We start from the raw sequence: 10,509 nt of genomic DNA, 5'->3' as shown, positions 1-10,509 counted from the left end.
GGGGGGGGTAAAATATGGAGTATAAAAAGTTAATTAATAAAAGAAAATCCAAAAAGAAAAAAGACTAGCTGTTGTAATTAGCCTGTTTGCTAAACCGACTCACCCTGAGAGTCCCCAGCAACGGCCACAGTCCTGCCTCAGATGCAGAATCCCCAGACAGCAGCAACATCACACAGAGATTATGAGAGATAAGTCCAGCCTCCACTCACACGGTTATTCCCAGCACTCGGGAGGCAGGGGCAGGCAGATCTCTGTGAGTTCAAGACCAGCCTGGTTGATAGAGTGAGTGAGTTGTAGGACAGCCCTCTGCTCTAGTGTTGTTATTAATCTCTTTCCAAAGTTAAGTGTAGGCTGACACAGTATACCCTCAGAAAGTAGAGGCCAGGCTGAGCCACATAGCAAGATCCTGCCTCAGAAAACAAAGACCAGGGGCTGGAGCGATGACTCAGAGGTCAAGAGCACTTGGCTGCTCTTCCAGGGGACTCAGGTTTGATTCCCAGCACCCACATGGTGGCTCGCAACTTCCTGTAGCTCTGGTCCCAGAGAAGCTGACACCCACTATGACCCCCCACCATGGGCATTGCGCAGACATGGTGCAGAGATGCATGTAGGCAGAGCACCCATACACATGAAAGTGTTTTTATTCAGGTGAGAGCTAGAGAGGTGGGCAGTGCAGTGGCTTTGCCTGCTGTCCGTCTCCTGTGGAACCCAGCGGCTACACGTGGTTGTCTTTAGATGTGTTGTAATGTTTTGTTTTTTTAAAAAGTAATGATCTTCCGAGTGTGGCAGCTGAGAGAACCCTGCCTGCTTATTTTTACTTTTTTAGCAGTGGAAACAACACTTAGCGTGGGAAGGTGTGGTACGGGAGCCGAGGTGGTGGTGGGAAGGGTGGGGCTCTTGGGGCCACTCACTCCTCCTACCTCTGGAAGCACAGGCTGGGTGCAGGGATGGCGACCTCAAGCACAAGCTCTGAGCCTCCCACTTTGTATCTCCCTCGCAGGTGCCAAACAGAAGGAGACAGAGACTGAGTGACCGCCGTGAATGTAGCCGCCCGCGCAGGAGAACATGAACAAAGTCTCTCGGGGTCACGGTTTGCCTCATGAACACTGGCTGCAATAGAAGACAGTAAAATGGCTAAGAGTGTATACCAGGGTTTAGCGATGGTTATTTTTCCAGTGATTTGTAAGTATAGGAAAAGATTTTATGTGCTTGAAGATTCAGGCTTGCGTTCAAAGACTGTCCTCAGACCCATCTGAAGGATTTTCAATGCTGTATGTCATTAAAGTGCACTGTGTCCTGAAATAGTACTACTTTTCATTTCAAAGAAGTCACTGGGATGGAACAGGTGACAGAAAGTGAGTGAACGGCACGTCCAGATCACGGTGCCTTATGTCCAAACGCAATATGTCACCGCTACTGCCGCACGCCCCAAAGTGCTGCTGAAGAGACACCCAGCCCGAGTGTGAGCACCTTCAGGCCTTTTACCCAGTCTCTTTTCACTCAATTGGTTGAAAAGTTTTCATTTGAGTACAGGCAACTGAAAACGTGAAGTGATGCTTCTAAGCGCTCCGCGTCCATCCTGTTCTGGCTGCTGTGTTAGCAAGGCTGGCTTGGCAACAGCGCTTTATTTATTTTTGCTTTCATGCAGATTTTCTACATCCTTGGGTGAGTGGACTTCACCATACCTAGGAATAAAACCTTGATTGTTCTCTCAAGTGGAAAATCTCTTGAGATTTTAGTTTGGATCTGGAAAGGCTACACCTTCCAAACAGCCACTGTTGGGTCTTCTAAACATTTATGAAAATGGGCTGTGGTTGCAGGGCTGAAGTACCAGGAGACGTCTTTTTTTCTTTTTTATTGTGTGTTGAAATGTAAACTCATGATGTTTGTGTGACCGCTGACAAGACGCTTATAACTTTTATTGTGACACATAAAACAGTATTGTCATGCAGTTGAAGGGAAACTCTTTCCCCTCCCACACCCCACAATCCCCCTCCCCCATGTCAGTGCTCTGAAAATGTTGACACTATATATCTGTGTGTGTATATATGAGCAGAGTTTGGGGGGTTGTTTTGGGGTTTTGTTTTGTTTTTCAGATTGAAAATTAAAATAAATCCTATCTACCAGTTTGCTAAAGTTTTTATGTATATAAGTACACTGTCACTGTCTTCAGACACATCAGAAGAGGACATCGGATACCGTTACAGATGGTTGCGAGCCACCATGTGCTTGCTGGGAATCAAACTCAGGACCTCTGGAAGAGCAATCGGTGCTCTTAACTGCTGAACCATCTCTCCAGCCCAAAATAAATATGTTTTAAAAAGAGACCTATCACGTGAGCCGGCGGCGGCAGCACACTCCGGCCAGTGCAGCAGGTAAAGACAGAGACCTTCCCAGTTTCAGGGCCACCCCCAACCCTGCATTCAATCCAAGGCCCACCCGGCCTGCAGAACAAGGCCCTGTCAAGACTTATCATAGGGGATGGGGGAGGGATAGTGTGGTGTGTGTGGCGGGGGGTGTTCTTTTTAGTCTGTGTGTATGCTAAAGTATCAATTTATTTCCTAGTTGGGCAGATAACTGAACACATACATACCTATCCCACCTTCCTTGGAAACAGCAGTGGCTTAGGTTGATGCTCAAGGCTACAGAATACGGCCCTGCAGTACACTTACCTGGTTTACTCATTTGATGTCTGCCTCTGGGCATGGGCATCTGAGAGACACCCCTCTGCCCCATGTCACTTTTCTGATGTAGTTTCACAGGGAAGACAATACTCCACGTTTGTCCCTACTCTCCAGTAAGCACCAAGCCCAGCCAACTGTCATCCCCATCTCATCCTGTGTGCCAAGACTTGCTCCCCCCACCCCAGGGGAGCCAGTCCACACAGCCATCCAGCCAGAGGCAGAGCCTCTCGTGCCCAGCTGCTCTGGAATGGCATGCGAGTGAACATGCACGCGCGTCTAGCTCCTAGGTGGTTTGTTGTGAGTTTTCACCTAAACCTCCACACTTCTGATTCCTTTGACACTGCCAGGCTACACTGCCACCTGTGACGTTGGCATGGTACTACTCCTAGTTCCAGCCCTGTGCTCTGCTTGTCAACCGACACCTGGCCACACAAGACCAGTGGCTACTTCATGAGGTTCCTCCTCTCCCTCCCTCCCTGCTGTCTCTGGTGCTGCGGCCCTCACTCAGGCACCTTTTCTACTTGGCACTTTTGATTAGGAATCACCCCAAGAGCTGCTCCTAAAATAGTACATGACAAGAGTTTTTAGAAGTACTACAGCCAGCAGAACAGGGTAAGAGGCTAAGGGAGTGACACCTTCCTGGCTTCAGACCTCTGCTAGCTCTGCGAGACTCACCTGGGGGACACTTTTTCTCTTCTCTTGCTTGAGACATGCTTTTAGGTAGCCTGGGTTGACCTCAAACTCATGTAGCCCAAGATGACTGAACTCCTGATCCTCCTGTCTCTTAACACCTAAGTGCTGGGATAAGAGGTGCATGTCATGGGTGCCGAGACTGGACCCAGAGCTCGCTCTGCATATGCTAGGTAAGAAGTCTCTGGCACATGCCGGCCCCTCTTGGGTTGGTTTTTTTTTTTTTCAGTGAAGGAGCCCAGCCCAGACTTCACACATTGGGCAGCCCTCCTACCACCAAGCTACACCCACGTCTGCCTGAAGTAGTCCTTGCATGCCATCTTTATGTACAGCATATTAATGGTGTGGCTGAGTCCATGCCATCCTGTCCTTTTAAATGACTGTAGTGGGTTGAACTGTCTCCCACAAGGACTCTCCGATATCCTCATGCCTGGCTTACCTGACAACACTGGCCTGGTTTAGAAACTGGGTCTTTGTGGAAGAATCAAGTTAAGATGAGGTCATGCGGGTGGCACTGGTCCAGTGGGACTGAGTAAGAGGGAAATCTGGACACAGACACGCGGGGAGAATGCCACGTGATGACGTCAACAGAGAACAGAGTGACACAACCAATGTGCCAAGGGAAGTCACAGATCCTTGACAGTGCCAGAAGCTTGGAAGACAGAATGTGCACACACACTCCACCCCTGAGAGTCTGCAGCCCCTGGAGTAAGAGCGCCGTGCTGCTGGGAGTCACCCAGCTTGTGCTACAGCTACAGTAACCTACAAAGCTGACACAGACATCTCCCCCGCAGCCTATTAGCTGCTTTTCTGCAGCACAAAGTTGACAAGCATGCTCGCTCACCTTCCTCCCTCCCTCCCTCCCTCCCTTCCTTCCTTCTTTATCCTGTAATGGTCCTTACTCATGCCCTACAGTAACTTTTTTGTTTGTTTGTTTGTTTGTTTGTTTTTTGAGACAGGGTTTCTCTGTATAGCCCNCTGTCCTGGAACTCACTTTGTAGACCAGGCTGGCCTCGAACTCAGAAATCTGCCTGCCTCTGCCTCCCGAGTGCTGGGATTAAAGGCGTGCACCACCACACCCGGCTTACAGTAACTTTTAAAGAAGGAAGGAAAACATGATCAAATCTGCCATCTGTTCTGAACCAGAAAATAAAAAACTTGATCAAGCCGTCAGATGTAACTATGGGAAATGCAGAAAGAACCCAGACAGTGAGAGGACGCGCTAGCTGGTCTTACCAGCCCGACATAAGCCAGTGTTACCTGAAAGGAAGGAACCCTAAGAAGTGCCTCAGTAAGAGCCAGCAGTAGGACATCTTCTTTATTAGTGATTGATGGAGATGGCCCAGCCCACTTTGGGTGGGGCCACCCCTGGGCCGGTAGTCCTGGGTTCTCTAAGAAAGCAGGCTGAGCAAGCCATGGGGAAGAAGCAGTAAGCAGGCCCCCCATGGCCTCTGCATCAGCTCCTGCCCTGTGTGAGTCCCTGTCTTCCTCTCCTTCAAGAATAGTGTTGTGGAAGTGTAAGCCAGATAAACCCTTTCTTCCCAGCTTGCTTTTAGTCATGGTGTTTCATCACAGTGACAGTAACTCTAATTAAGACAGAGAACTGACCACAGGCCAACCATACACCCCCCCACACACACACACACACACTCCTCAACAAAGCAAAAGACAGCTGGGAGGGGGTTTGGGGGATGAAATGACATTAGTCAAGTTCACTATGAGACCCTTCAAATGATGTGCTAATTCAGAGCTACTGACTGGATGGCTGACATTAAGGAAATATGTAGGGGATTTATATAATCTGATAGTATGTATGAGTAAGGTTGGGTTCAAAGAGAAAATGTTCATTGGCTAGGGTTGCGTACAGATAGCCCCTGACTTGTGAAAATTTTTTATTTTTAACTTTTTTTTGGAGAAAAAAAACACTTCATAATTCAGCAGGTGAGGTACCTGCCACCAAGCATGACACCTAATCTCCTCCCAGACACGAGGGAGAGAGAGAGAGAGAGAGAGAGAGAGAGAGAGAGAGAGAGAAACACAGAGAGAGAAACACAGAGAGAGGGAGGGAGGGAGGAAGGAAGGAAGGAAGGAAGGTAGGTAGGTAGGTAGGTATCCAACAGTTGTGGTGGCACATACCTTTAATCTCAGCTCTTGGGAGGAAGAGGCAGGTGGATATCTGTGAGTCCAAGGCCAGCCTGACCTACTAGAGTTCTGGGCTAACCAGGGCTATGCAGGGCGACTCTGTCTCAAAATGAAAAGCAAGCTGTGGTGATCTGAGTAGGAATGGCCCCATGCGCTTATATATTAGAAATAAGGGAGTAGCACTCTTTGAGAATGATTAGGAGGTGTGACTTTGTTGGAGTTGGTATAGCCTTTTTGGAGGAAATGTGTCACTGGGTGTTGCGTGTAGCTTTTGCTACCCAGCCTTAACTCTAGGAATGGGCCACTCTACCAGCCTCTGCCCAGAGTATATTGAATGCATAGGTGAAAAACACAGAAACACATGTTCCTCCATTTCCTTGTGTTATTGGCTCAACTGCTGGGCATTATTAAACCCCTGCAGCTAGCGCACCCTCCCCAATACTTAGCTTAGCACTGTAAATCTGTCCTCAACTTCAGGTGCTCAGTTAACTTTAGTCCCAGCTCAGCACCTCATCCTCCCACCTGGAGAAGCAGCCTATGTGGCAACTAGCCGCAATTAAAAGCTTTCTTTTTTAAGAGTTGCTACGGTCATGGTGTCTCTTCACAGCATTAGAACACATGACTAAGACACAAGTCATACCTTCTTAGAATAAACCGTGCTTACAAACCATACTTACAGTTATGAGTCTAGATCTGTTCTAGGGCTAGTGATCACCAGGGGAAACAGCCAACACTGCAGAATGCTGCATACTGAACTAGGCTGTGCTTCGAAGTAGCAGAGCCAATAAGTTTTTGCTCACAGTGTCCTTGACTTATAACAAGTCAGTTGCGAGTACGCTGCAGTTTTTATAAAAGAAGAAGCAAGATGCTTGGGGCTGCCATTTCAGTCCCTCAAGAGGATGCAGGGTGTACTAGCATGTACCTCAAGGCCTAGGCAGGAGAATTTGTTGAGGTCTGCCTGGGCAACATAGGAAAAACTTGTCTCAAAAAAGAGGAAAATACAAACAGGGCCTGGAGATTTAAGAAAGGGAGGGCTTGGAGAATGACAGAAGACACAGGCTTAAGAAGATTGGCCCACCCTTAGCCTAGCACTCTAGGTGCCAAGAATGTTTTATTAAAAATGTAATATTGTTCATTATTCTTTAAGAATGTTATGATATATGTTTTGATCATATCTGCCCCTTCATTCTTCCTCCTAACTCCTCCCACATCCTCCCTACTCCCTTCCACATTCACATCCTCTTTCTTTTAACCAATTTGTGCTGTCCATATCCCCATGGGGCTGGAGTCAGCCACTGGGGCATGTGGACCTCCAAGGACCACACCCTCTTAGGATACCTTTAAAATGTTTCATAACTCCCCAAAATTTTTTACAAAAAAAGAAAACTTATGAAAATAAACAATTTCCTGTTCTTATAAAACAAACTATATTTAAGATATTTTAAAAGCCTGGCTGGGAGGTAAAAAGTCAGGTAGTGGTGATGCACACCTTTAATCCCAGTACTTGGAAGGTAGAGACAGGTGGATCTCTGTGAGTCTGAGGACAGACCTGGTCTACAGAGCAAGTTCCAGAGCAGCCAGGGCTACACAGGGAAACCCTGTCTTGAGAACAAAAACAAACAAATATAAAAACTAAAGAGAAAGAGACAGATCTCTTCATACCAACTTCAATATAAAGCAACTTCTTCTTCTTCTTCTTCTTCTTCTTCTTCTTCTTCTTCTTCTTCTTCTTCTTCTTCTTCTTCTTCTTCTTCTTCTTCTTTCTTCTTTCTTCTTCTTCTCTTCTTCCTCTTCCTTTTCCTTTTCTTCCTTCTTTCTTCTCTTTTTACAATGTGCATGTGTGTATTGAGTGAACACGCGCATATGCTAATTCCCATTGGGTGTGTAGACCCTCAGGCTGAGGCCAGGGATTTTCGTCAGTGACTCCTTGCTTTATTCCTTGAGGCCAGTTCTTGAAATTGAAACCAGAGCTGAGGTCCCAAGCCACCATTATCCACCTATAATCCAAGTTCTCAGCAGAAGGATCAGGCCAAGACCAGCCTCAGCTTTACAGCAAGATCTATGTCACCTGAGTCTACATGAGGTTCTGTTTCAAAGTAAAATCCCAAACTAGCACCGTGACTTATAATACTACTGAGACCAGCATAGTGGTGTAGGCCTGCAACCTAACACTCAGCAAGCTGGGCCCGAGGACTGCAAGCTCAAGAGAGGCTCGGGTACAACAGTGAGACCCTAGCTCAACAGTAACAAACACGAACTATTAGCAAGGGTAGGTTTTATCTGTCTTTGTAATTTCAGCTTTTTTTTTTTTTTTTTTTTCACTCCCATCCTCTTTCCTGGAGCATGTCTGTCTCTGTGCTGACTTCTTTTTTGTTTTTTTTTTTTTTGTGTTTGTTTGTTTGTTTGCTTGTTTTGAGACAGGCTTTCTCTGTGTAGCCCTGGCTGCCCTGGAACTCACTTTGTAGACCAGGCTGGCCTCAAACTCAGAAATCTACCTACGTCTGCCTCCCAAGTGTTGGTATTAAAGGCCTGTACTACCACAGCCTGGCCCTTGCTGACTTCTTAAAGAAGTTGCCTAGAACGCTGGAGCTCTTAACTCAGCGGTTAAGAGCACTGACTGCTCTTCCAGAAGACCTGAGTTCAAATCCCATCAACCACATGGTAGCTCACAACCATTTGTAATGGCATCTAATACCCCCTTCTGATGGAGAAGGAAGAGGAGGAGGAAGAAGAGGAGGAGGAGGAGGAGGAGGAGGAGGAGGAGGAGGAGGAGGAAGAGGAGGAGGAGGAGGAGGAGGAGGAGGAGGAGGAAGAAGAAGAAGAAGTTGTTCCCTTTCAATGTACTCTACCAGCTTTGACTTCCCATGGTCATTTGTAGCATCGCCCAGGTCTAACAATCCTCCATTTCCCTTGTGATTTTTTTTCACCCATGAACTATGTAGACAGAGAGCTCCTGTTTCTTACAAGTCAGGGCTTCTCATTCTGCTTTAGCTATTGATTTCTAACTTAACTGCCTGTGATAGAAGACTGTGGTCAGTGGCAGAAACTCTTGGAAATGTGTTGAGGCTTGCTTTCTAGGCCAGGACAATGTCTATTGTCATACATTTTAAATATCTATTTGACTATGTACCCTCACTTGTTGAGTGCAGTTCTCTCTAGATGGCCATTAGACAAAATTGGTTTTGTGTTTTACCTTTCCTGTTATTATCTTCCCTATACCTATCAATTTTTAAACACCACCCAATCTGGGGCTAGAAAGATGGCTCAGTGGTTAAGAGAGGACCAAGGTTCAAATCCCATTACCCACATGGCAGTTCACAACTGTCTGTGACTCCAAGATCTGAAACCCTCACACAGACATACATACAGGCTAAAACACCAATGCACATAAAAAATAATAAGTAAACAAAAAGACACTATTCAATTAATAGTTCCCTGTTCTGACAGCAGGTCTTCTGTACAGAATTTCTTACTAATGATCTCTTGGCTTTGCTCCTGCAAAACTCTCTCTCAAAACCGAATTTGGATTAAACGAGTCTGTGAGCAGGCTTGCTCCCACCCCTAGGATTGAAACTTACACAACCATGAACAGAAAGGAGGACAGAAAGGGAAAACCCAGGAATGCTAGGTATGTTCAACTCCCATCAATCAAGCTTCCTGGTGGTGCTTGGAGTTTTCCACTCCCAGAACAAATGCCATAGCCTCTGAGAGGATGTAGGGCAAAAAGGAATTTACTATGCTTCCTAAGGTGAGCAGAGAACTACAGGGGACTTGGGGACACCCATATGTGGGACTGTCCAGGACAGAGCAAACAGATTCAGGTAACTGGAAATTTGGAAATCAGTTCTTCCCATCATTGCTCTGCTGTAGTGCTCTGCACACTCCCGAGGGTGCCTGTGCCACCATGTGAAGACTGCTCCTTTTTAGCATCTACAGATACTGCTGAGGAGTAGGCAGGCTCAGTTCATCCCTTCCTGGGTTTCCACCAGCAGAGCAATTCACACAGCAACATCATGAGAGCACCAAGAGTAACACCCTGGGAAATGCGGAGTAAAATAAGCCTTCTTCAGAGATGATCTAGTCACACAGGAAACTTCTGCCTCACTCACAGAATCCTCACAGTCCAGCATTGTCAAAGGCCAGTCCTCTACTGAGTTCACTCTCCCCAGGACAGGCATGGTACCTGGCTCAAGTTACAGCTAGGAAGAGTTTTCCAGAATCAGCCTTTGCTAAGTAAGAAGACGGACTCTTGTGCGAGTGGGATGTGGCTATATTCCTCATGGGTGCTCAATAAGGAGAGATATTCTTTAAGTCCTGGCTTCCCAGAGTGTGTGGGCAGATATCCTAGGACAAGATGGGGGACAAGGAGAGAGGTCAGGCAAGGACCTGAATCCTTTCTGCCTCAGGCTGGGTCAACAGGTGAGGGACTCCACCAGACACCTCTGGTTCCAAACCTCACCTCTTAGCTTGGTTCAGTTTGACCTTGGAGGGTTGCTAGCTGTGTGTGATTGAGTGTTCTCACCAGGCGTCTTCCAGGAGAGACTATATGGGAGTTGTCTTTTAAGTTTATTAAAGCAACAGCAGGAGGAGTGGGTTTTTGTTTGTTTGTTTGTTTGTTTTGTTTTTTTAATTTAATGTGCATTAGTGTTTAGTCTACATGTATGTGCACTGGTGGTTCCCCTGGAGCTGGAGTTAGAGGCAGTTGCAAGCTGGTATGTGGGTGCTGGGACTAGAATTCAAGTCCTTTGAAAGAGTAGCCAGTGTTCTTTCATCAGAAGAGTAACGGCCGAGCCATCATCGCTTCCAGCCTAAGGCGTAGATCGCATTGTCCCTTTACTCTAAGCTCTTTCCTTTTCTTTCCTTTCAGCTACAGATTGAGCTCAAAGCCCACCTAAAGTACATGATAGCTTTTCTCAAAAATAAAACAAAATAGTGATTGGCATTCAACCTTTTGGAAGCCATGAAGTTCTCAATTATGAGTGTGAAAGAAGTT

The 10,509-nt window shown here is 46.7% G+C and overlaps 1 protein-coding gene across 6 annotated transcripts in view; it reads left to right on the top strand.

Moving 5' to 3' along the window:
* The window catches only part of Prkag2 (protein kinase AMP-activated non-catalytic subunit gamma 2), a 233,965-nt gene extending 231,820 nt beyond the window's left edge, over positions 1-2,145 (top strand). For 4 of the 6 annotated variants that reach the window (XM_029535341.1, XM_029535342.1, XM_021189578.2 and 1 more), the window contains one exon: positions 1,001-2,090. In XM_029535341.1, coding sequence (XP_029391201.1) covers positions 1,001-1,032 — 32 coding nt within the window. In that variant the 3' untranslated portion in view covers positions 1,033-2,090. Of the gene's footprint in view, positions 1-1,000 lie in introns of all 6 variants that reach the window. The other 2 variants (XM_021189582.2, XM_021189566.1) reach the window with 2 other exon arrangements.
* The last annotated feature ends 8,364 nt before the right edge of the window (positions 2,146-10,509 follow it).

Source organism: Mus pahari, chromosome 2 (assembly GCF_900095145.1).
Source record: "Mus pahari chromosome 2, PAHARI_EIJ_v1.1, whole genome shotgun sequence".
Classification (NCBI taxonomy): Eukaryota; Metazoa; Chordata; class Mammalia; order Rodentia; family Muridae; genus Mus; species Mus pahari.
The sequence above is the reverse complement of the archived record's forward strand: the minus strand, read 5'-3'. Positions and strand labels throughout refer to the sequence as shown.